At 55.8% G+C, this 27029-nt stretch overlaps 1 protein-coding gene and 1 long non-coding RNA gene across 3 annotated transcripts in view; one reads left to right on the forward strand and one right to left on the reverse strand.

Moving 5' to 3' along the window:
• The window catches only part of ACSF3 (acyl-CoA synthetase family member 3), a 58144-nt gene that overhangs the window by 20290 nt on the left and 10825 nt on the right, over positions 1-27029 (forward strand). Inside the window, exons 6-8 of one of the 2 annotated variants that reach the window (XM_083851320.1) lie at positions 1415-1527; positions 12300-12426; positions 12951-15894. In XM_083851320.1, coding sequence (XP_083707446.1) covers positions 1415-1527; positions 12300-12426; positions 12951-13024 — 314 coding nt within the window. In that variant the 3' untranslated portion in view covers positions 13025-15894. Of the gene's footprint in view, positions 1-1414; positions 1528-12299; positions 12427-12950; positions 15895-27029 lie in introns of those variants that run through there. The other variant, XM_083851319.1, reaches the window with a different exon arrangement.
• LOC310905270 lies at positions 7745-10728 on the reverse strand. Its single transcript, XR_014588891.1, has 2 exons — positions 9835-10728; positions 7745-8140 (listed from the first exon to the last, which is right to left on the reverse strand). It is a non-coding gene; the product is annotated as an uncharacterized lncRNA (long non-coding RNA).

Here is a 27029-nt window from a genome sequence, read left to right on the forward strand (position 1 = left end):
TAGTTTCGCTGCAATAAAATCTCACTCCCTCATAGCCCATCTGCTCTTAGCTGATCCTGCAGGGATGCCATAAATCTGGGCTACGACGACACATCTATTTCCATGGCAACTGACCAATGTAGCAAACACTAAACCGTGATGTCAGACACCAGACCTCCGGGGCTTGAATGGGAGAACGAGACCAGGACACGGAAAATGCCCCTTGAGCCCAAATGCCTGAAATGCAGGTAACGAGGGGCAGGCAGTGCCGGGCTCCAGGTCCTGCACGCCCTGCTCTAAGGACTTCCCAACCACGCTGCACTGGGCTGAGCATGCTGCCTGATGGGCAGAGTTAGAAAGCACCACCAGCTGGACGCTCTCCAGGTGGAAAAATTGATCATCTCAAAATAAAGAGCACGCTTCCCAGTTTAACCTGCCCAGCCCTCCCAAGCCACAGGTGGCTCGGTGCTGATGCTCTGTGCCCGGTGCAGGTCTGCACGCTCGCTGGGGCTGAGCTCACAGGGATGAATGCCACGAGCCTCATGCTGCCATGAGCCTCATCCTGCCCCGAGAGCCGCCTCGTGCCACTGAGATGCGGAGTGAAACCCGCTGAGCCAGCAGATGCCCAAGACTCGTGGTTAATGCTGTGCCTGAAGCCCCCTGGCAGACAGAGCTTGCAGGAACAAAGCTGCCCCTTGGGCTGGGTTTTCAGATGCCTACTACGAAGAGCATACATGAAGGCAAGGGTGGGAGCCCTGCAGGCTGCAGGTTTGGGAGCTCGTGGTCGCAGGACTGTTTTGGAGCTTAATAGCAGTTGTTTGTGCCACCGTGTCAGACACCCTGGCTTTGAAAATTGAACCCAGTGGAAGAATGTGGTGGTTTTGATCTCTGCTTTCTTCCTGTGATGTTTTCTATACAGTGTATTGATGTCTCGTAAAACTGAGATAATCCCTTGCAATTCTTACGCTGCTAAGCCTTTGCCTTCTCTGTCAGGTCCAGGCTATAGAGAAGCAGTGAGCCACTGTACTAATCACTGTGGTCTTTCTTTTCACATCTTTGTGTAAGTTTCATGGTGCTCTTTTTTTTTTTTTCTTTTTTTTTTTAAAGACAGCTTCATTACTGAGCTACGAAGCTGTGCTGATGTCTTCAAAGACTGGCCAAGAGAGACTGTTCAGGGCTGGAGACACATTTGTTTTCCTAGGCATTTCCAGCACTGCCTGCTCAGCGAACAAACAGAGTATTGCAGCGCCGTGACATTTGCATGCAGACATACGATGTGATCGAAGCCTTCCTGAAGGGTAACCCCCTGCTAGGAAGTTCTTTCGTGCCAGCGCAGGCTGCAGATGCCATGGATAGAAGAGCAGCTGCTCTTTTGCATCCTTTTTGTTCCCCAGGGGCCGTCCACTGCTTCACTCTTGTTCCGTTTCCTTCACAGGTTCCGTGGGGACCCCGCTGCCAGGGGTGGAGGTGTGCATTGCCACCGAGACTTTGAGGAGTGGTGGTCGCTCCTACACCGTCCATGCTCGGGGAGATGAAGACGGCACACAGGTAGTGCTCAGCTGTGTTCTCTGCTGCTTCGCCTCGTACCACGAAAAGTTCCCTCCTCCCCAGCCTTTGACGCCCCGAGCAGCAGGAGCGGGGCTTGCCCTGCTGTTATCCCAGGCGCTCAGTGGTGCTGTTTTGAATTTTCTCCTTCTTTTATTCCTGTTATGGCTTAGTATGTCCGTGGTACTTCATGAGTGTTGTCCTTACTGCGAAGGTGAACAGCAATCTGAGAGAGTGCTCCAGCTCCCCGCACGGGGTGGGAGGTGAGGGCAATGGTGCGAGGGCGGTGCGTAATGGTGGAAGAAGTTCATACTGTGTCATACCTCCCCTGCAGGAGGGCTCCAAGGCTTAAAGCTCAGTGGCTGAGGGCTGTGAGAGCTGTGGTGTGGACCTGCTCTGGAAGAGGGGTCCCGGTGGAAGAAGGAAGGTGGCAGCAGGGCCGGGGCAGGACGTACGCAGCCCTGCAATAAGCGCGTCCACAGCCCCGGCCCCGCTCTGGGCAGTTCTGCGTGGTTTGGTACCGATGACATGAAAAATTACCGAATGTCGCGTAATGGCTTGCTGGTTCCCCTGTAGGAAATAAACACCTCCCAGCAGCCCGGCCGGCGCAATAAACGCCTGCCGTCTGCTTCAATTATACGACTTTCAGGGCAGGGACCTCTCTCCGTACGCAGGGAGCGCGGTGCACATCTGTGCTCCTCCTGCCCAGATAATAACGAAACTGCCAGCACCGAGCGGGTCCTGGCCGTGGGGGGGGCACAGGGCCGTGCTGCAGGGCAGCCATCCCCGGGGAGCGTGACAGGGCTGCGGGTACCTGCGGGAGCCGGTGAGGAGCTGAGCGCCCTGCCAAGAGCTCAGCTCTGAGCCGTCTCTTCTCAGCATCCCTGCGGTTCCCGCGAGGAGCTGATCTCGGTGACGGGGTCAGGCACATTGTCAGGGCAATCTGCGAGGCGTTCACACCTCGCCTGGGCTGCGAGGAACCAGACCCCCCCCCCCCCCCACACCCCTCCTTCCTACGAGCGCCTGCGTTTGCCAAGGAAATTATTTGCTTAGCTGTAGCGAGAGCCTCACAAGGTCAGCGCCTTCCCCGCTCGTGTTGGGCTGAGGCTTCAGCCTTCTGCTCCCTCCTGACAACATCACTCAACAGACCTGCCCCGAGCCGCCGGCTCCCCGCTCACACCGCCTTTCCCGTTACGTGCCAGGGACGGCTCTGCTTGCCGTTACGTGCCACCCCTGGGGCACGTCGCCCTCCTGCACAGCGAGGTGCGGGCAGGACCCTGGGGACATCGTGGTGGCGAGGTGGGGAGCGTTTCTGCCCCGCCATCCGGTAACTGCGCGAGCTCGCGGCAGGGGACTGATGCAATTTGCAGAGCTGGTTCCTGGCACGCCCCGAAGATCAATAATCTACTTAGCTGAAAGTTTGCTGGATCTCTTTGTGCCTCTCTTCGTTTTTTTTTTTCCCCTGTCCCTTGATTAGAGTGCTGGATGCCTCCCACCCACGTGCTCCAGCCCTCCGATCTCCTTGCAGCACCCAGGAGCCCCGTGCTCGCCCACTTCCAGTTCGCTCAGGTTTTCTAGGTGCTGCCGTGCCAAATACCTGCTAATTGTTGCTGCACCCCGGGCTGAGAGCAGCTCTCGGGCGTGCGGCGCAGAGCGAGGTCCCCTGGGGAGATGAGATCCCATCCTTCAAGTGCTCGGAGAAGCGTTTCCTCCCCTGCTTCCCGGGGGAGCCGGGAGGTGTGGGAGCGGGCATCGGGGGACAGCAGCAGCTTCGCCTGCTCGGAGCCACCCCAGCTCACTAAGAAGCAGTCCCTAAACACCAAACCTGACCGTGTAGGCTCAGCAGTACGCGTTTAACCCCAGAGCCTAGGTGCAGCAAGGTGTCGGCGCCCCTCTTTACCCACCACCCCGATGCCTTTCATCTTTTTTTCCCCTTAACTTTTTGGAATCCCGGCTCAAGCTCAGGACCTCGCTCTCCCTGTGCCTGGCTCCTGCGCGCAGGAAAGGGTTACAGCTCTCCAGCGCTGAGCGTTTCAGTTTGCTTTGTTCACTGCGATGCATATTTCATACGCTTAGCTTCCCAGCTGGCAGAGGCCTGCAAACCCTGCGAGCTGTTGGGTATTGTCTCTCTCCTTCTTTATTTGTTTGTTTGTTGGCTGGTAGGTTTTTTGGGTTGTCGTTTTTGTTAGATTTTTTTTTTTATTTTTTTTTTATTTTTTGCTTTTCCAAATTGCTCGCTCGCACGAAAGCCAAGCCCCAGTCCCTGACAATAGGGGTCTATCAATAGATAAATGGTTTCACAGCTGTATCTGATGCAGTGCTCCAGCCAGGGCTTTTATGGCGAGTAATTTCCTTGCGATGAGGCTGCGAAGGGAGCCGTGCAGGACGTATGGGTTGCAGGAGCTGGCAGCAGGAGGACGCTGCAGCCACGGGCTTTTCTCCCCAACCCCCCCCGCCCCCCCTCCTTCAAGGTTGTAATTATCTCGTTGTTTATCCATATGCAAGCTGTCGTCCTGGACGGGAACCGGCTCTGCTGCGGCCGTTCCTCCCCGCAGCCACCAGCATCTCCCGGCCCCTCCTTCCCGTGCCCCCCGCGTCTCCGCCATCTGCCAGCAGCTCGCTGCCGCTCGCCAGCCCCTCCGTGCCAGCGAGCCGCGGGGCTGCCAGCGTGGGGACAGCCAGCCCCTCGCCCTGTATCGGGGCCAGGGCTCCGAGCCGCTGGGGTCCCTCTGGAGGGCAGCTCCACCTCGCTCACAGTCTGCTGAGACCTTCCTAGAACCGGCGGGGGGGTGCGTGGTCACCACCGAGCCGCCGGGGGTGTGCGGGGAAAGTCAGGCTTGCTCCAAGGTCTGGGCACCCACAAGGCTCCCATGGGTGCTGTCAGTGTACGTGGGCCAGGTCCCACGGGAGGTGCAGTCACACGTGCACCTCTTGCACAGTTTTTTCCTCCGTCCGTCTCGCCCGTGGGGTGTTTTGAAGCGGCTGGTGTGAGTTGGCTTTTCCCCTGGGCGTAGCATCGCCGTGCTCCCTGGCTGCACTGCGAAATGTTCCTGGGCATGTGTGCTGGTCTCTCGACGCTCAGCCTCACCTCCAGCACCCCACCTCCATCTCCCATCGGGGGCTTGCTGCTGCCCGTGCAGGGTGGGCTGTATGGTGCTGAAGCCTTGCAGGATGCTTGCACCTAGGGTCAAATTGTTGCGCGGGACTTGGGTGAAATTCGGGCTGAGCCACAGAGCGCGCAACGGTGGCTGACGAGGCTGCCTCGCCACCACGGGGGCTTGCAGGACTTCATCCCCCCACCCAGGGCTTTGCCAGTGTCACAAGCCTGGCCCTCAGGTCATGATCTCTGCCACCAGTAACCACCTCCCAGGCAGGCGGCGTGGGGGGGACGTTGTGGAAGGCAGCTGGGATCAGGTCTGCTGCTTTTCCCCCGTCTGGAACCTCAGTCCTCAGGTCATTGGCACAGTCCACCTTTGGTAAACACACACTGCATTTTTCCTGTTTGCTGTTTGCCTCTGCCCTTACTTCTTCCAAAAACTCTTTCCAGAGCCCTCTGAGCGTTGGACACTGCTTGTGTTGTATACTCCAGCTATGATTTCTGTTTCCCCGTGTTCCTCTCATCCCCTCAGTGCCCTGCTTTGTGTCCTGCCCAAGTCATACAAGTCTCTCTGTTTTGTTACCCGGGCTGCTTTCATTACTGCATAAACATTTGAGCTGTTTCTTACTGACCACATCCAGTTCCTTAGTCAACATAGTCAGTAATTGCATTCCTACTGGTATTTATACCCCTGCCTCCTCTCTGTCTGTCTGATGGTTTCTGTTTGAGGCCACAGCTGTATTTTTCTTTTTCCTGGTAGTAAAGGTGGAGGTAGATGACGTTAGCACCACGTCCCTGTGTTTCTCAGCTGAAAGCCTTTCTTATCACAGGAGCAGCTTCAATCCCGGGAGACTGTTTCCTTGTGCATTCAAATTGAGTCCATCTGTCAAGAACAACCCTCCTTCCGCAAGTGCTTCCTTTGGGCTAACCTTGGTCACAGCACCCTCAAGCTATCCATTAATCTCTCTATTATCATTTTATGCGTTCGTTCCCCCTCGCAGGGGGAGAAAGACTTCCCGCTGCCTTGGGATGTCTGTCCTTGGTCCCCTTCACCAGGCTGGCACCCTGCTTGTCCCAGCGTGAAGGACGAGGGGTGGATTCCTCTCTGTTCCCATCATGGCTGTTTTCGGTCTTCAGCCCTTCTCTCTAGCTCTGTATCAGAGCCGTCTGCCGGTGGATCAGCCTGGGAAGCTGGGGAGTTCCTGTTCCCGTGCTGTGAGACGTGGGATGGAAGCAGCTCTGCCCGTGCAGCCCCTTGCTTGTTTTATTTTTGCGGCCTCACCCCTGAATCCCTCTGCTCTGTGGGCTCAGCCCGCGTGCTAAGGAGCTGCGCTCCTGCCTCGTCCCGCGGTGTATTTCTCCATCGGGTTGTGGAGGCTGCGGCTGCTGTAGCACATCTCGGAGACGTTTGCTCAAGGACGAGGAGGGGGAGATGCTGAAGAAGACCAGCAGAAGGGGCAATCTGTGCCCCAGAGAGCCTGCAGCCGAGGAGGAGAGGCAGCGGCCGCCTCGGGGCCGCTTAGCACCAGGAGGCAATTAGAGGCTGCTGGGCAGCGCGGCTGTCTGCAGTCAGAGCACGTCACAGCCCCGCCGACCTCGACTTTTAAGTGAGGCTTATGAAAAACGAAGCAGAGGTGGGACACTAATTGAATCCTTGCCTGGCACCCTGCCTGCCCCCGAGCCCGGAATCAGAGCGGGCGCTGCGAGTGCGCGTCGGGAGCCTGCCTCTAATGAACAGAGCCGAGAGAGTGGGAAGATGTGCTGACATCTCGCCTCGTTTGTTATCTTCCGAGGCCTGCAAACAAGAGGGATGAGAACAGCAGAGTGGAGAGCTGTTGGCGTTTCTGGAATGGCGTTACACTGCTAATTTATGGTGTTAATATAGATCAAGAAGTCTGGGGTCCGTGGAGCAGCGGCAGGGAAGACTGACCTCTCCCAAACCTTGGTTGCTTTCCGTGGTTCTTTTGGAATCATCTGGACTTGATCAGTGTGGTAACTTTTAAAAATCGGTATTGCCCCAAAATATATACGGTCACTTTTGTTTTCAGTGGAGCAGCATTTGCTGTAAGTAGAGGGTTGGGTTTTTTGAGAATAACTTCCAGCGTTCCAGCTCCGCCGTGCACCAGCCTTGCTTTTAAATTTATAACCTTCCAAAATGAAAAGTAAATTGATTGTGTTATTCCCAGCCCTTTTATAAAAGTTAACATTACAAAAACAGATGTGAAATGTGGCCTTGTAGATTACAGTCTGGGCTTGGGGTTTTTGTTTTTTGCTTTTTTTTTCTTGCGCTGCGCCGTGTCCCTGAGGAGCAGAAATCTGCCTTTTTCCAGCAGGAGGAAAATTGTTCTGTGTCTAAATTGCCTCCTGCTTGCCTTCTGCAGGATGCTGCAGGACACAGAGCTCATAGGAAAGATAATGCTTTCACAAAAACATGCAACTTAGCGGGGAATTTTTAATTATGAATATGCACGAGAGATCAGATTGCCTGGTAATTTGGTAGTGCGCTAGCAAGCCTCGCACCTCGAGGACATCCATTCAAATATGACCCAGGGAGACAGTGATTAAAAGGGGGTGTTGAGCAGATTATTGGTCTCCAGCTTCCTTTTAGGAGGCAGGTAAACACGTCCTCACTTCCCTGGTCCCAGAGGCCCGGACTGGGCCCAGCACCACCCCCTGTGCTGGAGAAGCAGGGTCCCAGCAGGGCCCGGAGCTCCCCTGGGGTTTGTGGGTGCTGAGCTGCTGGAGGCTGCGCTGTGGCAAGGCTCTGCTGTGTCACCAGGGCTCTCGTGGCCCCCAAAATCCCCAAGGAGTGAGTGAGGGGTCTTCGGAGGGGCAGAGAGCATCTGGAAGTGCTGATGGTGGCTACGGAGGCGGCGAGACATGGCTCGGCATCCATCCTCCGCCTTCCCCAGCTGTGCACAAGTGCTGTGGTTGATTTGGCTGAGCGTGGCGAATGACGGGGAAAAAAATAGGATGTGGGTTCGTAAAGCGATGGCTTGTGGACAGGCATCTCTCCCCAAGCTGCCAGCATCGAGCTGAACAGGCAGAAGAGGCCACAAAAACAGGAGCAGTCGGTGCTGAGCGTGCCCTCAGCTGAGACCATCTCCTGCTGCTCCTCTGGGATTTGTTCCCTTATTTTCCATCCTCTGGTATGGGTTTTTGTTTGCTTGTTTGTTTTAAAAAAGTTACTGCTCTGTGAGAACTGCTAAAAGGGCTCCATCACTTCCATAAACCTCGCACATATAAATTATTGTCTTCTATTAGTCACTTAAAAGGCTGGGTTGCTTAATTATTTTGATTACAGTAATCACTTATTTATAAGGTGGGGAAAGCGCCAAGTATTTCCAAGCTGAGGAGCACGGTACCGGCTGTGGCAGAGGAGGCAGCGTTGCAAAAGCAATTTTTCCCCCCAAATGTCAATGATTTTGCTTTTCCTCCTTGTGCCAGTGACGGTGCCCGGCCCGTGCGTGCTGGGCTCTTCCCTCCTGCTCTGGCAGTCCTGCTGGTGAAGGAAGAGGCCTGTGAAAGAAAACCAGGTTGTGGCTGGGTAGGTGGGGTGAAACAAAGAGTGGAGACCCAAGGATAGAAGGAAAAGTAGGGAGGAATGGAAGGAAAATGTTTCAAGACCCGCATAGCATGAAGGGTCCCCGTGCGCTGCCCTCCTGCCACCGCCCCACCCAGCCTTGCGCTTCCCCTCGGCGAGGGCTGTGCCATCCCTGGTGGGCACCCCTAAGAGAAGGTGCTCAGATCTGCAGCGCTGAGCCTCCGCTGCTCACCCAGGAAAGAGGCTTAGGTAATTATTTTGGGGCTGGGGGGAAGGAGAGGTCTGGTGGAAGTTGGCTGTTTCCTCCTGACGCCAGCCAGTGGCATCCTGCTGCTGTTTCCAGCCTGAAGAAGGATTTTGTTTTTTTTTTTTCTCCTACAAGCGTGTCTGTCTTCCTCCCCGCTCTATCAGTCTAATAAAAAGTTATTACCTGTCCTTACAGACCTGCCTTTCAACTTTCGCTCTTTGTCTCCCACACGTTTCTGCTCAGGCATTTGCCGTGCCTCCCCTCCTTCCCAGCGAAAGCCGTGCTGCCGTACGTCTGCCTCCATAAAAGCTACTAATTCCATTACCGTCCATTAGAAACTCCTCTCCTGCAGCTCCCGGAGGAGAGGGGCACAGCACAGATCAGAGACCACAAGAAAACAAATGGCCACTTTGAACAAATCACAGGGCTGCTTGCCAAGTGGGGATTCCCAGCTATTTACCAACCACCCTCGCTTCCTGCTAATGAAGAGGTAAAATGGAAGCGGCGAAAACATGCAGTTTATAATCACCCAGATTTATTCCTTCAAAGGGTTTATTACAACCTTTTATTTCCATGCGTGGAAAATGTAATCTTATCTAGCACGCCGGCTGGCCCAGCTCAACTCGCCGGGTGCATTTTGCAGCGGAAAGCTCTCGAGCAGCAGCAGCCTGCCGGGGCACGCGGGGGCTCTCTGGTAAAGTTGCTCGAATGCATTAAAGCAGTCGAAACGTGCATTAAAATGTGGCACTCGGAGACAGGGATATCTGTGCAATTAGCAAGCTGATGCTTTCAGCAGCTGCTTGTGACGCGGTTCCAGCGTATCAACAACGGGGACCGCTGAGATTTGGAGGAGAAAGGAAACAAACCAGCTAGCCACACCGCTGCCGCAAAAACGCCCGCTTCCCTGCCTTGCAGCGGGCTGGCTGCGTGCGTACGCGTGGTCCTAGCAGGGATCAGAGGCAAGGGGCTGTAGCAGAAAAATGCCTCGAACCCTGAATTTTTACTGGTGCTGTTTTCAGGCAACCCAGGCCGCTGGCACCGGGGCGGTTCGCGTCCTCTCCGCTACGCTGGGGAGCAATGCCAGTGACATTCGGAGTTCAGCGAGCAAAATCCTATTAAGATAACGTCACGGCCTTTCTGTTTTACTGTTTGCAAGCCAGCCATAACATCATTAAATTACACAACAGGGAGGTGCCTGCTGCCAAGGAGCTCTGCTCTAGATAAGACGTGGGTTGAGCCTCTGCCAAAATTTGACTCGATCTGACAGGAAATTTGGAGCTCGTTCAAGGTTTGATTCACAGCAGAAGCAGCGGCGCGCAGGTAAACGCCGTGCAGGATTGGTCCCCGGGGCAGCGGCGGTGCCGTGCCCTGCCTTGGGGGCACGGAGGCGTTCGGCATGGCCACATTTACATCTCTGCTCACCTTCAGCGAGACATCAAATCTGGCAGGGGCTGTGGAGGAATCCGAGGCAGCTGTTGGCAGGTCCTCGGGGGCGCTTACCTCTGCTGCCCTCCTTCCCAGCACTTTCTGAGGAGCCGGAGGCAGGCTGACGGCTCCAGGGACCGGTGCTGGAGCTCACACCGGTGATTAAAATGCCTGCGGTGTGAGGAAGATTTCATAGTGAATCGTCTCCAGCTGGGGCGCAGCGGGTGGGGTGCAGCAGGGATTGCTGGAGGGCGCACGGGGTGGGATCGGCCTGGGGAGAGTTCAAGGTGTGCTTCCCAAGGGGCAAAGCTGAAACTGGTGGCACTGGGCTCGTGGAATTGCTCGGGGAAGCTGCTTGGTTTGTGGTGCCACGGCCAGGCCAGCAGGAAAAGGAGGGAGAGGAAACGGCCACACGGCAAAACAGCTGGCAGCCGCTGCGGCAGCGCTGGCAGCCCGCCTGGCGTGTCCCATCCGCTGCGGCTCCTGCATGTCCTCTGGGCTCTGTGCCTCGCGCCCCTTTGCCGATGGAGGTGCCGAGGTTTGGCCCTGGGCTCTCCAGACCCCAGGGCTTCCTGTGCCCACGCATCGTCTGGTCTTCAGGCTCCCTCTCCAAGGTCCCCCGGGGCGCCCCGGTCCGGCACCATCCTCAGCTTGCCGTGGTTCAGCCGAGCTCCCCTCGTTAGCAGTAACGAGCTTTTTATCCTGCAGCACCTCCAGGGTGGTGGAGATACTGCCCAGCAAGGACTCTGGGGGCTCGCTCCGGCTCCTGACGTGCTGAGGCATTTAAGGAAACAGCGATTCTGCGGAGTGCCCGGGCTGTTTGTGCGGAAAGCCCCGTGTCACCGTGTCCTCCAAGACAGGGCGTCAGGACGACGTGACTTAAAGCACAAACGGTACCTTAGAAGCAGCTTTTTGAGCATTTTCTGTTAGGAAAGCTTTGTTCCCATCAAAGACTGCGGAGATACAAAGCCTGCCCTGCTCTGTGGTTCCGCTTGGTGTTCCCGTACTGCTGTTACTGGTTTCCCTCGTGGCCGCGTTTCTGGCACCGCTCACTCCAGGGTCCCAGGGGAACCCCGTCGGTGCTGCAGCAGCTCCAGTGCAGAGTGGCTGGGAGCTGCCGCGAGGTGCCTGCTCCGTGAGGGGCTGGAGCAGCTCTCGCAGTGACCTCCTCTCACAGCAGGGGTTTTTGCACATCTTCCCTGCAAAGGACCTGAGGTTAACACGGCCCCACGGGCGGTGCTACCCCCGCGCCGCTAGTACCTCGTCTCCCAGCCCGGGAATTGCAGAGCAGCGTACGTGCAGGAGGGACGAATGCCATGTCAGGCAGGTCTGCGACCCTCCCGTGAGTCTCTAGTTTCCATAACAGCAGGATATTCAGTTCTGTTGCCATAGAAAACCTGCCCGTGCACGTTTGCAGGGTGCTGAGCTGTCACTAGAGCCGTTGCCTCGCAGTGAGCCCGAAAGAAGCCGCGCATCCCGGAGAACAAATCAGATGGTGTTTCCTGCCACCTCCTCGGAAAAAAAAAAAACAGTGTCAGATTGACAGTTTGGGGAAGCGAAGGTTTCTCTCTATCAACACAGCAGACAGCAGGATGTCGGAGTCGCAGGAGCGTGCCTCGTCCCGCTGCCTCCTCCTGCCTGCAGGAGCACGGTGCTGAGCCCCCAGGGGCCCGCAGTCAGCCGGCGAGGGGCACGAGGCGCTCGTGCTGCCACCGTCAGCATCCAATCTCCCACCTGCTGCGGGACAGCCGTGACTTTTAGCCTGTAGTAACCCCGTTTTCTATTTCTGGAAGAGCTGGGGAGACCAAACCCCACCAGCTGGTGAAGCAGCTCCCCGGGAAGCTCAGTTTTGGCTTCGCTTCGGTGCTCCTTCTGGGTTTGCCTTCCCCTCGCCACGCCGCAGCCCGTTTCTGCAGCAGCAGGGCTGTTTGTGCTGCCTCCCCCGGGAACGGCAGGGCTTCTCCCCGCTGCCAGCCCGGCCACGGGTTGCTGCAAGGGCCAAGTGCTGCAGCTGGTGGCCGGCGTCCCCGGCTGCTACTCCCAAGGCTGAGCCGGCCGCTAACCCTTTGCTTGCTGCTGTCACGGCTAGATGCACAGGCCTGGAGGGCAGCAGCGCTCTGGGGATGGGACATGTCCTTGTCTGGGACGTGGGGGTTTTTTTAGGGTGCAGTCTCCGTGTCCTGCTCTCATCCATCCCCTAATTGCCATGGGAAGGGACGGTCTTGCCACAGAGACAGCCACAGGGCTCCCAGTGGGGTGCGTGCCCCGAACAGGGTGCCTGGAGGTTGCAAACCGTGGTACCAGCCCTGCATGCTGCGTGCCGCCGATGCCCTTCCAGCACCCCTCTCCTTGCACCACGCTTGGCTCCAGGGCAGCGAGCGGGGACGGAGGATTTTTAGGGCTGCCGCATGGGTTGGTTTCCCTGGCGGAATTCACTCTCATTCCCTCCTGGCTTGTTGCAGGTGACTCCGGGTTTTGAAGGCCAAGAAGGGGAGCTGCTCGTCAGGGGGCCCTCGGTGTTCCGCGAGTACTGGAACAGACCCCAGGAAACAAAAGACGCTTTCACGCCCGACGGCTGGTTCAAAACAGGTACTGTGCTGCTCTGCCCGCGGCGTCCGGACGAGGGAGGTCGGTTTTTTTCTGTGCTGGGTCTGGAGAACGGGATCTGGGTTCACGTCGGTTCTTCATGTGCACTGTCCCTAATTATTCAGCCAAGGAACGGGGGATGTTCGGGGCTGTTTGCTGGAAACGCAGCACACCGGCACCGCGCTTCCTGGGGACTTGAGCCCTACGGCCTCAGCGCCTGACAGCAGGTCATGGCGTGGCTCAATTTAAATGAGCTTTTTGGGGGAGAATCACGGTGAGTGTCCTCAGCAGGGAAGCAGTTTGGGAACGTGTCAGAATTGCCAGGGTGTGCGGTTTGAAATTTTTCAGAGTGAGAGGTCCGCGTCTTCCAAATAGAGACCTTTTGTTTTGAATCTGGGGCTCATTTTATTTTTACATGGTGTGTTTTTGAAATGCAAAGGAATTTTTTTTTTCTGGGTGTTCCTGGGATTTGCCTTTCCCTTTGGACTGGGAGTGAGGAACATTTTTCAAATATTTTATGTTTCCAGGGACGGGAACACCTCTGGTGTTTGATTCCTTCAGATCAAATTTCACCAGATTTCACCAGAAGATAATATCCTAGTAGTAACAATACGTATTGCGGTGCACCTTGGTAGATTTTATCAAATGTTTGCAAACAGAAAAAAAAAAAAATCCTGTTATGATCAAGCTCTGCTGGCAGCGGGTGTAGCCCCGACCGCCCTACCTGCAGCAGCCATGGCTGGGGCGGCAAGGCCTGAGAAAAGAACTAAGGCTGATCCTGTCCGTAATGTGGGATAACAAATTCAAGAGGATACTGTGCGGAAGGCTTTTCCCAAGCGGAACAGACGTGACAGACCATGAATAAGTGATGGGCCTTGAACTACGCCTCCCGCTCTGTGCGCAGCGCGCCGCACGCAGCGCTAGAGCTTGGCCTCCTCGGGCAGAGGTTCCCGTCCCCCGGGACAGCTCCGCGATTCGGATTAAATTATAAACCAGCCCCGTGCCCACAGCAAGCGTGGCGGTGCCCTGAGGTGGCTCTGCAGGCTCTGGTCCCGGCGTTCGAGCGGTCGGTTCGTATCTCTGGCCACCCTTCTTCCTGCTGCCTCTGCCGCCGGCCACGAGCGGTTTGGACGCTGGGATAAACGCCCGCAGCGCGTCTGTCTGGCGGTGCCGATCCCAACCGTCCCCTAATCTCGGGAGTGCAGGAGGGTGGGATGCCTGATGATGGCCCAGCCTTCACGAACAAGCAGCCCTGCCTTTCCCATTTCCCTTTTACCCCGCGTTAGCGGTGCCATCAAGCCAGGAGCACCGGGCTGGATTTCTGATGCCCGCTTTGTAATCGTATTTACGGACGACTCGCGACGCCGCCGTGATTTATTATCACTGCTGCTCCGAACCAGACCCGGGGCTGCCCTGCTGAGGGTGTCACCACAGGTCCCGATCCCGGGCCAGGGCCACGTTTGGTGCTGGAGCAGGGGCAGACAGCACCGGGTGCGGGGCAATCAGCTCTAAAAATTTTTGTAGTCAACGCTCCTGATGAATATTTCAGATGCAAAGGAATAGCATGCATTAATTATTGCAAAGAGATGTCTTTAGGAGAAAATGATTTTGAAATTCAGTTTAATTTCATTGTAATGCGCTGCAAACAGGAAGGGAGTATGTGTGTTTAATTGGCTCTCGGGGGTAAGGCCTGGAAGATGGCATGCCTTTGTCACAGGCCATTAGTGATACAGACTGCATAATGAGAGAGTACAATCAGCTCACAGCTGCCGGCTCCTACGGGGAGAGAATGATATTAAATAGAAATCAGTATAAATTAAACTTAACCCTTTCGCTCGCCGAGCGGAGCCGCAGAGCTGGGGATAAAGAGGGGAGCGGAGGCACTCGCCTGGGGCTGGGGCCAGCTCGGAGGGTGCTGAGGACACACCACAGGCAGCCTCTGGTACCCCTGGTAGCAGCCTCGGGAGGAGGACAGCCTCTTCATTCTCTTCCCCACCCCATTCCCCTCTCTTTGCCTTTCTTTTATTTTTTTTTTCCCCCTCCCCTGACTGCTTGCTCCATCTTTGCCCACTGCCAGGCCGACAGGGCTGCTTTATTCCAAGGGAAAAAAAGCTGGTGGTGCTGAGTGAGACCCGTCAGCTCGCCCTGCCTGCCCCCAGCGCTGCTGGCAGCCTTCAGGGACGTGTGCTGCCTCTCCCTCGGGGCTCTCACACGTGTGTGGCGGTGAGAAGCCACCTCACGCAACCACGGAGGCTGTGGTGTGCAATAACCAGCTGGTGCTGCCCGGGGCCCGGGGGGTGAATTAGCCCACGTTAAGCAGAGGTGGTTAATTTTGGAGAGGAGACCAAGCTGGCAGGGTGCAGGTCCCCTGCGCTCCCCAAGGGCAGAGGTGCACGTGCTCAGCTGCGGCAGGAACGAGATTCGGAGAGAGCGAACTTGGAGGCGGCGTGGATAACTCCCCGGCTGTAATTTAGCACTCTGCTGATTGCTAATGGCACTCCGAAAAAGCAGCGGGTCAGCAAATGAAGAGTAATTACCGCAAGGGAACCGCGAGCGCTGCTCGTGCTGCGCCTCGTGGTGCCTGTGTCACCAGGAAGGCTGGTGGCGGCTGCGGCACTGAGCGGAGACCGGGCACGAGGGCAGGGTGCCCGGCGGCTGGGAAGGTCCAGGGCCATACGCGGGGCACGTATTACTGCTTTTCCCGAGCGTAGGCAGCCTGGGGCTCTAGCTGGGCACCTGCGCTCAGAGTTTGCACACACAGAGCCAAGAACGTGTCACCGGAGCTCGTTCCCTCCTTTGGCTTTGTGATTGGAGTTCACCCAGGAGCCCTGAAGCCCGGGTTGCAGCAGAAGGCCTGGTTCTGGCACCGCGCAGCGCTGCAGGAGGCTCTCAAACCGGCTGCCTCTGTGCGCACAGCACCCATCCTGCGCGCCCTTGCTCTCAGGTGCCCTGCTTGCTGCAGCCGGCGAGGGGGCTGAAATTCCACTGCAAAACCAGGCCTGCAGCCCCTCGAGTCTCCCACCCGAGACCTCCCCCCGCCGCGGAAGATTTGCACGGCAGGGCCACGACTCAGCTGGCAGGTCCTGGTCCCCAGCCAAGTCCTCGTGCCAGGGAGGGCAGCCGGGGGCACGTTGTGTCACTGCTGGGTGCCCCCCTTTCTGCGGGCAGTGACCTGCCTCCCCCATCGCCTCTTCCTCCCCTTCCAGGCGTGCTCCCGCAGTGACAGGTCACGCTCAAAACTTGCAAACCACCTGAAATGTTGTTCCATCGGGTCATTTTCCAGGCTGCCTTCTGCAGTTTCAGACTCACAAAGGGATCTTTCATTTTTAAGTCCTCTCTGGCTGCAGACCATCTATTTCCCGGTACCTTCCTCAGGCCAGTTCTGTTTCTGGTTGCAGTTCCTGTAAATCAAGCTATCGTGTGTTATTTCAGAAAATATATGAACCAAAATAAAAAACAGGAGAGCCAGCACTTCCATGGCAGCAGTCATTTTCTTTTTTGTTTGACAGCTCTTTTATTAAAATCTCTTTTCCTCCCACGAAACCGTCTTACCAAAGGAAGCGACATCAGGTTGGGCACTGGGGATGGCCATTCCCTCCGAGACAGGAGGAAAAATAAATGGGGCAGGCTCTGGCCGCCAGCACTCTCACACCCTGCCCTGCTGCTGGGGAGATCTGGGAGAGACGGGGAGCTCAGTGCAACAACTGCAGACCTGTGTTTCCTCCCCCTCGGGACCAGAGGCAAACACCACGTGTGCCTCGAGCAGGAGCCTGTGCAGATCCCTCTGCAAACGTGCCCGCTCCGCGCCTGCAGTTAGAGGAGGAACAAATACATGTGTATGTATTACGGGAAGAAAAGCAGCATGATGCTGCCGTGACCTTTTGATGAATTCAAGATCTCAGCTCTTTTGAGAAGCATCCGAACTCCTGGTGTGGCATCGGTGATTTACTGTTGCTCCCTTCCCCTTTATTTCCTTGGGTTCGCACCATCGTCTGCCTATCTCTCCGTGGCTCTCATTTCCATTCGAGTGAATTTGATTATTTTTATTGTATTAATGCTGTTGACAGAGCTGCTTAGATCAAAGTCCCCTCCGGCCATTTCCAGGGAGACTGCTGGGTGTCCACCTGCTGTCCTACAGCGCCGAGCCCTCAGAGGGTGAGGCAGGCCCGGAGGAGAAATGCCCGCAGCCGTCTGTCTGCTGCGCTGCGCCCCCTTTGCAGCTGTCCCGCGAGGCAGGAGGCGATCTCAGAGCAAACCTGGGTGCCCCTGAGCCATCGCCGAGCGCACCCCAGGAGCGGGAGGAAGGCAGCAGACAAACACCAGCTTCCAGCACCGCGGTCATCCCAATCCCCAATCGTTGTCCTTCTATCCCGTCGTATCGCCAGGCTCTGGCACTGTCAGATTGAGTTTTTCCTGCCCAGGAGGCAGTGCTCTTCAGGCAGCAAGCTGCTTGTAGCCGTGAGCAAGGGGACGGAGGATTTGGGAGCCCGGTGGATCTGCAGGAGCTGCGTGATGCCCGAGCGCTGCCTGTCTGCCCCGGTGCCCTCCCGGCTGCACGGGGCAGGCAGGGCGCTTCCTGCAGAGGAATCTGGCAGCACGGCGGTGTGCTCAGCGGGGAGCGACAGGATCAGAGAGCAGCCTGCTCCCCCAGGGAAGGCCAGCTTCCATTCACGTTTGCCCATACATCCAGAAAATTAGAATCTGGTGTATTCAGGGAGATTTATTTTCAATTACAGGTTAAGGCTGAGACATGAGATAGCACCAGGCTTGAAAGTAGTGCATAAATCCTGCAACAAATCCATGTATCTCAGCTCCATATAATAAGATTTTATTGATTGCTATATTGTATCTGTCAGAGTAAAACTCTCTTAATGCATGCATCAGGATGGAGAAGATAGAAAGCTTGTTGGTCGCAGAATCTGATTCAGGAATCAATGCACTTTGATTAATATGCCGTTAAGAAAGTAAGAGTTATTTAACTTGTTTGATGCGCATCTCAAAATGATGACTCGTATCTTTTAAGTTTCTTTCTTTAAGCCGCACTTAAAAAAACAACTTTGTGGCTGTTTTTCCCATTGCTAAGTCCTGTTTTATCACTGAATTTGGGCTAGATCCCTTTACGCAGGTCACGAAAGCACCAGGCTCACTTTAACCAGAATTCCTATCGCCCAGAAGACTTTCCACGTGCCACTGTCGAAGGCTGAAGAGCAGGGTAGACCTTTATTTCTATATCTTTATTCCTTCTGGATTTCTGCAGTGAAAGAGGGAGCTCCAGGGTAAAAAAAAAAGAAAAGAAGAAAAAGAAAAAAATAAAAAGAGAGAAATTCATCTGGAGTAAGACATCACCAGGAGAAATGAGAAGCGCCCATCAGTCCTGGCAGCCTTTCAAACACTGCCAGGCTTGGGCAGCAGCACGCTGCGTGTGTGTGCTTGCTCGTGGGCAGAGGGGAACGGCCCCAGCTCAGAACCCGCGTGGTCCTCGAGCGTTACGTTAGGGGAGCCAGGAGCTGGCCTTGTGTTCCTAGCTGGAGAGCTCTGCTGGCCCCAGGATCCTTGTCGTTCTCAGCCCTGGCTCTTTGGAGATTTCCACCCCACCACTTCTGGTGGAAAAGGCAAAGCCGCCCACGGTTTTCCAGCCCAAAGAAACCCGGTGTTTGTAAGAAACCCCTTGGGCTGCTAATGGCCAGACCCGTTCCTGCACTCAGGCTGGCCCCCCCTGCCCCATCTGCAAGGAGAGGGGCGGCAGCAGCAAGCAGCTCCCGTCCCGTCCCTCTGGCACCGACTTTTGTACCTGGCACTTGCCTGTCTCCAGAGACAAGCAGGTGTTTCCCTGCCAAGGGAATTGCTTACATTTGTGGGAGTAGCACTGACACCTGAAACAGAAATACTTTAGCCTGATCAAGGCAGGTTATAAATAGAAATGCATCTAATTAGCATCCTAATCTGCAGGTTTTCTGTTTGTTTGCAGTGTCTCTCCTAGTCATAAATTCAGTTAATGCAAATTCTATTTTTAGAAAAACGATGCCTTAATTATAATGTGCTGCAGATGATGTGACTTATCAGTTCGGTAAGCCCACCGGATGAAGTGCTGGCTCCCTCTGAGGCTGGGTTTAAGGAGCTTCTTTTTAAGCCCTGCTGTAGTTTAAGCCCGTGAGTCAGGCGTGATGGCAGCGAGGCACCGTGCGAGGCTCTGTCTCCTCTTTTCAGTGATGTGACCGAGCGTTTGAGCTGAAAAGCTGTGGGAGCTGGAGGCAGGGAGGAGGTATGCTCACCTGCTTCATTTCTTAGCAGCTTATAAGTTGGACCCACAAATGAAAGGACACCAAAAAAAATCCCAAGCATATCCCAAACACATCTCTGCATGCTGCTTAGGAAGGATATTCCACTGGGTCTGCATGGGACGGGGCCAGAGGCTGCAGGCACCCACGGAATAGCCTCGTGCTGCCCGGTGAAGTCAGGCCAGCAGCGAGGTGGGCTCACATTTCCACCCAGTCCTTATTTAAAAGGTGTTCGTATAAGTAAAAGCATAAAGATATTTATTCCTTCTTCTGGAGCTATAAGGAGACAACATTGTCAGGTTTGCCTGATGGTTGGAAGTCGAAGGATCATTTGAACACAGTGAAATGCAGCCCGTGTAATTCCTTGACTGCTTGCAAGACTGATGTTTTCAGCAGTTCAGAGCAACTTTGGATTTTTGTAGCTGTAAATGCGAGCAGCTTTTGGCACAGAATTTGTTTACTCTCCCACAAAGCCCTGCTCTAGTTTTATCAAACATCCTGGATGCCAACCACACACTTTTTCGAGAACCTCCAGTGCACGGAGCCCGATTTCCAGTGGCATGGAGCGATTGCACCCCACCTGAAAGTCCGTGGGAACAGCAGGTTCCTGCGAACTCCAGGCTCTGCTCTCAGCACCTTCTTGCTGGTACCTTTCAAGGTGTGCTGTGGTGGTGCTGCTCCAGCAGTGGGAGGGAGAGGGGCTCATGCATGACTGTGGGGAGTTTCCCTTCCCATCCTTTCCCATCCCAGGAATTAACGCAGGGAATCCTGTCCACAGCCCCAGCTGGGCTCTGTCGTGGAGACTTCAGGCTGAGCCTGTCAGATCTAGCAAGAGAACTGCAAGCTCACAAGTGGGTTAAGAGGGGGAGTCAGCGGTAGCAGGAGAGAGCACAGGATGTGGGGAAGAAATGGGCTGAACAATCATCTTCCTCGTGGTATTTGGCAGGCCCTCCTGGATCATTGGCAAAGCTTTTGTTCAAGTGGCTACTTACTGCTGTATAAACAGCGTGTCTCCTCCAGGGCAAATTAAAAACCCCGTAGGGAAAGGTCAGCGTCACAGCATCTGAGCGAGATCCCTGAGCAGTCGGCAGAGGTCAGGACGTGGTCCCGTTGCAGGCGGTGTCAAAACGCCTCTCATCTCGAGCGTGGCTGGAACGGGGCCCCAGGGATTTTCACTGGATCCGCGCTCGTGGTTCGGGCACCGGGCACAGGGAGATGAGTGTTTGTTGTGTCTTCACTGTCACACCGAGCCGTGACCGCGGGACTTTGGGAAGTCCTTCAGCAGACAGGGTGAACGCTGCCGAGCTGCCTGCAGCGCTGACCGAGGGGGTGGATTTACAGAACTCCGGTGCAGAGCACTGGGGTAGGAAAGGAGTAAGACAGAGACAAGATTTTGAAGTGATCACCCAACATACAAACTGTCTTCAGGTTTGCAGAGGCCAGCGTGGCCACTCAGTGCTGCCGAGAAGAGCTGGTGGTGCGTGCAGAGGTGGAATTGCCCTACAAAAGCTCGGTGAAAACCCACCTTCTTTCCACCTGGCCCATCTATCATTTTTCGGCCTTATTTGTGTCCCCGGCCTTCTCTCGCTCCTCGTTTGTCTTGTTTCCTGTTGCTTGAGGCACTCTGCTGGTGCCCACGCGATCTGTTTAGCTTGCTGAACGCTTTTGGCGTTTGGTTTACGTAACCCAGCCTCGCCGTCAGCGGAGCACAGAGCAGGGCGGTGGAATCGCACAAACTGAGTACGGGATGAGCCGGGCAGTCAGGGGCCCGATTTCCTTCTTTCCCCAGCCCAGGAAAGCGAGGGCTCGTTTTCAGCACGCATAACCCAAGGCCAAGTGCTCCTAAGTGGCGACGTTTTTGTAGGTGTTTGTACTTCAGGCTGGCAGTAACGCTTGAAGAAGGGCTGAGCATCTCTTCTTTGAGCATCTCTGGCACGTGCTGCTCCATGCCCGCTCTGTTAGCCGGGACAGAGCATCCTAGGACGTGATCGCTCCAGGCTCTTTCCTTTCCACAAGTCATCCCTGTGGGTTTCGCTCGAGACAATTGAGAACATATTTACTTACGACTAATGGTATTATGCTGTAAGCAAAAGTATGGGCTCCTGGTAGTTAAGCAAACAATTTAAGGCAGATATCCTTCCCCACATCCCACCGCTGCCTCTCTTAGTCAACATCCTCCCATCGTTATCTCTGCTTTATTTAATAATTCGTCTCACGAGAGACTGGGACGGGTCACCGCGCTGAAAAGAAGAGGTAGTACTGTCTTTGGCTGAGGTGTAATTGATCCCTCAGCTGTTCTGCAGAGGGCAGAAGCCAAAGCAAAGGGGTTTAGTCTAAGGTTTTTATTATTACAATTATTATTTTTGGCCATGCACGCATGGCTGCCGTGCTCTTCAAAGTTCCACCAGCTGAGTGGCAGCCGTGTTCAGCTGGGCTGCCACACCTTGGAGCGCTTACTTATTTATTACTCTTTGAGTTTTCTTTTTCATCTTGTTGTCTGCAGGGATTTCTATAAATATTTAAATGCTAATGTGAAAAAACGTTTTTCATTTTTACGTACCCGTTTTCCTTTCTGGCTTGTCCTCTGGGCAAACCCATCTGCAGTAATTCTGGCTGTAAGCAGCGGGGGGGGGCTCCCTCCGCCCAGCCTACTTGTGTCATATCAGTCACCCATGAGTTCCTGCTAATGACGAGTGAACCTACAAAGTCTTGGCTGCCTGGCTTGCAGGAGCGTTCAGAGGTTTGGCTGTTTTATCTGCTGCTTTCCGTTACGGAGATGTGGTGCCCTCAGAGCAGGGCGTGCAGCCGCGGTCTGGTGGTGGCGGTGCGAGAGCCACGGCGGGCTGGGGAGGGCGGGCAGCGAGGTCTTTGGGGACCAGCTGATAGAGCTGGGCAGCGTGGACAAGTCCCTTCAGTAGGTTGAAGCACCAGAAACACCCCACCACCCAAAACCGGGACCATCCTGGGTGTCTCGGTGAGGCCCATCGGTGTGTTGGGGCTCCCGTGCGCTCAGGAGTTAAGACAGCACCGTGTTTGTGCGCGCCCGTCCTGGTCCTGCCCCAAAACCCTCCCAAAACTGCTCCCCTTATTTGGGGCAGCCAGACACGGAAGGCCCAGAAGTGAGAAGCAGCATGTTGGCCGAGGGCAGACGGGCCCCAGAAGGCAACCAGACCCCGCTGAGGCCTGGCTTTCCTGCTAATCCTTTTGGTGCTCTCCCCTCCCTGCCGAAAGCCGGTGCCCAGGACTTTGTCTGCTGGCACACGTCGTGTAACGAGGTCGGATGCCAGCCCACGCCCAGGCTGGAACGGGGACCATATGCAGCAGTCCCCGAGGCCCTGAAACAACAGTCCGGAGACGGGCCTTTGTGTTCCCTGGCCAAAGCCTGCTGGCCATTTGGACCTGCTGGGGTGCCCATCTTGCGCGGGGGGAGGAGAGGGTTTTGAATTTGGAGGAGGCGCAGTGGGTGATGCTTTCCAAGCTCCATTAACGTGTCCGCAGCTGAAGCTGAAGCTGCTGGGCCTATTCATCTGTGGGTTTTAGAGAGCTGCCAGCCTCAGACGAGCCTGGCGTGTTTGCCGAGAGTCCCCTGTGTCTCTCAGCGAACACGAGGCGGTGCTGGGCGCGGGGTGAGCACTGCAGGGCACAAAGAAGGAAGCCTCCTGGCGCGTGTGTGTGCTGCGCCCATCCCCTGCCCATTGCGGTCAGCGTGGGCGTGGGGAGCATTTCTGGTGAGAGACATCAGCAATCCTCCCACAGCCTCGACTTACCGAGGCACAGCCCGAGGCTTCACGCTTGGGTGTACAACCGGTGTACTACACCTCGTCTGTCCACCACAACCTCCTTGGTGCAGTCCCACGGCTGGGCTTAGAGCCGATTTTCATTCAAAGCGGACAAAAATTGACCTGCGTCTTTCCTGTTATTTCCTGGGCTTTTTTTCTCCTGGGAACAGCTGCTCTTTCAAACCAGAGTGAGCAGAAAATGCACCCGTGGGGTGAATCCTGTGGAGGTGCGGTGCCACAGGACTCGGTGACGCAGCAGGTCAGTCCGCCCCTGCCTGCAAATATTGCCTTTATTTCTCTCCTGTGCCAGGCAGGGTGCTCTAATCAATCAGGTGCTCCAGGAGAAAAGTCCCCAGGCGACCAGAGGCAGACCTGCGTGACAGCACGAGGCACACTACCTGTGGCTGGGTCGGGGCTGTAGGGCACGGCACGAGGGGTAACTGGCACCAAACGGGCTGAGATGTACAAGGGCAGCCCTGGTACAGCACGGGGTCACTGAACATCATCCTGGCTTCTCGCCCTGCTGCCGGAGAGATGCATTAAGCTTGGGAAGCCTTTAAAAACCCAGCCAAGAGGTGAAGGTATCACTGATTTATCAGCCAAGACAAGGAGTAGCTGCGCTCCTTGTCGGTCTGACAGCAGGTCCCCGACTCCCCCTGTCCCCCGGCTGGGAGCAGCGTGGGGGAGAGCACGGCTCAGGATTTCTGGTTGGAAATCAAATTTGTCTTATCTGCGGCTTTCGCCTCCCAGGTACCCGGAGATGCTGCTGGTGTTCCCTGCGCTGCTACGGCTCCGTTCGTGCTGCACAGCCACACAGCACGTCAGCGAGCGGTGCCTTATTAGCACAGCTCTTTGTGAGATGCCCTTGAGTGATTTTTTTTTTCCAGGTGTAAATGCCAGGGGAGGCTGTACCAGTGCTTCGCATTCTTTCATCTCGGCAGGGTTTTGCCCTTTCTCCCAGCGTGGCTCTGACAGCAGGCTCAGCTCTGCTGCGTGTGGAATACAAACAAACTTCCCTGTGCAGAGCATGACAGGAATTCATTCCAGGCTGGTGGTTTTTTTTTTTTTTTTCTCTGGTTTTCTTTCTTTTTTTTTTCCCAGTGCTGGATGCTCCAGGGGTCTCTGCAGAAGTTTTGAGAGCAGGGAATCGGTTGCTTAACCTCTCCTCTCCCGGGACAGGCAGCTCGGCAGCAGCCCTGCCAGCTCTCGCAGATGGGGAGGACTGCGAAGCAGCTCCAAGCTGCGGCGCAATTCCCATCACCTGGCAGAGTCAGGGGGAGAGGAGCCCACACATCGAGACGTCTGCAGCCTTACATCTCTTCGAACGAGCCATTAGGGCAGTCGGAGGGTCTGGGCTCGGCTTGCTGAGCACACAGCGGCTGCCATTAGTGCTAATGGGAGTTAGGCGCGTGCATGGAGAGGCAAGGATGCCCCTGAGCTACAAATCTACTTGGCAATTTTATTATGTAAATAAATGGTGCTTGCACATACACCTGCTGCTGCTGCTGCTCGTGGTGATGTTCATGGCAAGATACGTAAACAAACAGCGATTCCGTTCTAATAGATTTATTTCCTTTCTTGTGAGCCATTAAATTACCTCCAGATTTCATGCAGGTACAAAGCTGTAGCAGCATCGAAATCTTGCTCTGCCTCAGCGGACAGCGGCCTGCAAAGCGTGACAGCCACCTCTTACTCTCAGATATTGTGTCGGGGGGAGGCTGTGAGCAGCCTGCATCATGCTCCGGGTATGAGGACAACCTCAGATGTCTGCCCCTTGCACCAGGGCTCCCACCATCACCCGGCCAGACCCTGCTTGCAGTGCAGGCAGCAGCGAGCCTCCCGGTGCTGGGCTGAGCTTGGGGAATATGAAAGCCACCTCTGGAAAAGGAGTCTCCATCCGGACCCCTCGGGGCAGCTCCTCCGAGCAGAGGATGCAGCCCTCCTCCCTTCGGGGGGTTGAAGCAGAGCTTCAGGAATTGCTCTGGACCTGGAGGAGGCTCTGGGCTGGCTTTTGCAAGGAGATCCATCAAGGGGGTGTCCAGAGCACCGGTGCTGGGGCTCCCTGACACCGTGTACCTATGGTCAGGACCTGCAGTGGAGCAGCCAGCTCCTGAAAGCTGCTTCGCCTGCTCGCAACCACAGAAACGTATCTCTGGGCTGCAGCTGCTGCGCTGCCCTCCTCTCTTCCGCTCTGCGGGTCCGCCGGAGGTTTTTGGCAGCGAAATGGATAGTAAATAGGTAGGGCTGCTGCCAGCCAGCGCGCTGAGGCTGTCAGGGCTGCCGGTGCCAGGAGAGATGCTGCTCCCGACTGCAGATTTTGTGCCGCCCCCCAGGGCTTGTGGTCGGAGGAGCGCGGTGCCGGCACTTCTCCCTGCGGAAACCTGCTCCCGGTGCGAAGGCTTCGTGCTTCGCCCAGGCAGCACCCAGGTGAACGGGAGCCCTGGGAGATGCTGGGGAGGGGAGACGGCTTCCTCATGAATAACTGGTGCTTTGTTAATATGCATGTGTTTTTTAAAGAAGTTTCAAACTCTCCCTCTTCGTCTCTGTCTTCCCTCCCCGCCCCCCGGGCCGATTTGATGCTTTATTAATGACGGCAGCGCAAACGCAGCGCTGCCCTCGGTACGCTGGGGCGAGAGCGGTGCCTTGGAGCACACCAAGTCCTCGCGCAGAGGCAGCTCGTTTATTTTTGGTCATTGGGTTTAGAGAGCGTGGGGAAGGCGTTTCACCAGCAAACGAGTGAGGATAAATGGGCTCAACCGGCTCCGCACAGCCACCCGCAGCAGCAGCGAGCCGCACCCCGGGAACTCAGCAGCTCTGCGCAGGGTGGAAAATGTGTGCAGAAAGCAGAAGTGAGAGATTTAAACTTCACACGTGGGATCAGGCTGAACAGGAACTTTTGGAGGCCTCTTATAGCTCAAGAGAGAGTCCAAGGACCTAAGGAAAGGACGGGGCGGGCAGGGTCGGGTGTTGGTTGTGGTTGACTTTGACGGCTTGGCTTGGCTTGGCTTGGGTTTTGGGGTCCCTTTTCTCGATCCTCCAGTTCTTCTCTGGGGCCTGTATAGCTGCGGTTGCTGATTTTTTGGGAGTTCTGCTCCTCGTTTGAAAGGGCAGGATGCTGCAGGGCTCAGTCCCTGCTCTGCCGTGCCTGCTGGCCCGCTGGGTGTAAGGGCTGTGAGCAGGAGGTGAGCGGAGAGCCCGCTGCGCCCAGGGCCCGTAACCTGTGTGAGCCAGGACGCGCACTGCTGCTCAGCAGGCCTCCGCAACCGGGCCAAAATCCAGAATTTCAGGAGTGCTAATTGCTGTTAATTAGCCACAATTTGTGCTCGTGACCTCTGGAGCAGCCTGCTCCTAGCCAAGATGGCTGTCAGCAGTGACAAACGTTACTCATTCCCACGCAATAAATCAAGCTAAAGTTGCCTCCGTTATTTAGCCTATCATTTAGCATTTCATTAAATAGATACGTACGCATACATCATCGTTGCTGAGGCTGCGTCAATCCCCCTCAGGAGGGAGGCTGCCTCCGATCAATCCCAGCGGCGCGGCGTGCCGCGGAGGGGCTGGGGATTCGCCGCGCGTCGAGGCAGCGCCGTGCTGAGCATCCGTCAGCCTCTACCGCGGCGTGCGGCCACGGCGTCACGGGCACTGATGCTCCCCAAGGCAGATGAGGCTCAGAGAGGGGAGATCTCCCCCGGGTGGATCGGACCGAGTTCCCAAAGTGGGGGCCGACCTGCAGCTGCCCACAAGGTGCACGGCGGGGAAGGTGTCTGCGGGGCTGGTGCTGGGCTTTCCGTGAGCTCCGGCTTGGAAACAACAGCACATAGGGAAGGAAAGGTTTTGTTGTGTTCAGGGCGTGTTTGAGGCCGAGAGGGGCTTGCTCCTGGTTGCTCCTTGCTCTGTTTGCTGTTGGCTTTCACGGAGCTGGAAAATGTCTTATTTTCCCGTAGAAGTAAAGGAGAAGGGGTGGCATTAAAAGGAGCCGGGGGCTACGAAGAGCAGCAAAATCTCTACAGTAAGTATTTCTGGGCACACACCGCCCTCACAGCACTGAGAAACCCGTGCACCACCACGGAAAAGCAGCAACTGCCTTTCTCACGATGCTGACGGCTCGTGGTGAGCGTGGTGGTGCTGAGCAGAGATTTTGGGTGGGAGATTTTCGGCTCCCCATCCTTGCCCAGGTCCAAGCGGCTAATGGCAGCGGTTCCTGCTTGTCCGTGCGGCACCAGGCGTTCGGTGCCCTCCCTCTCCCAGCGCTCCATAAATAAATTCCCCTAGTCCATCCTAGCACACTGTATCAATCTTGTTTAATAGACTGGAAAGCTTATTGCATGGCGGCAGGTCGCAAGGAGTGTCGAGGTGATGGATTGCGCCTTCCCGGAGTCGAGCGTCGTTGATGTATAATGAAATATTTATGATTTATTCCAGCTAATAAACTGGAGTGAAGTGTGTGATGTATGTGAGCAGATGGGGGATCTATTGATGCGGTTTTCATTGTGTGGAGGGGAGGGAAGGGTTTGTGTCCGCAACGCGCACGTCTCGTGCAGCCTCCCGT

This window comes from Anser anser, assembly GCF_964211835.1.
Source record: "Anser anser genome assembly, chromosome: 11".
NCBI lineage: Eukaryota > Metazoa > Chordata > Aves > Anseriformes > Anatidae > Anser > Anser anser.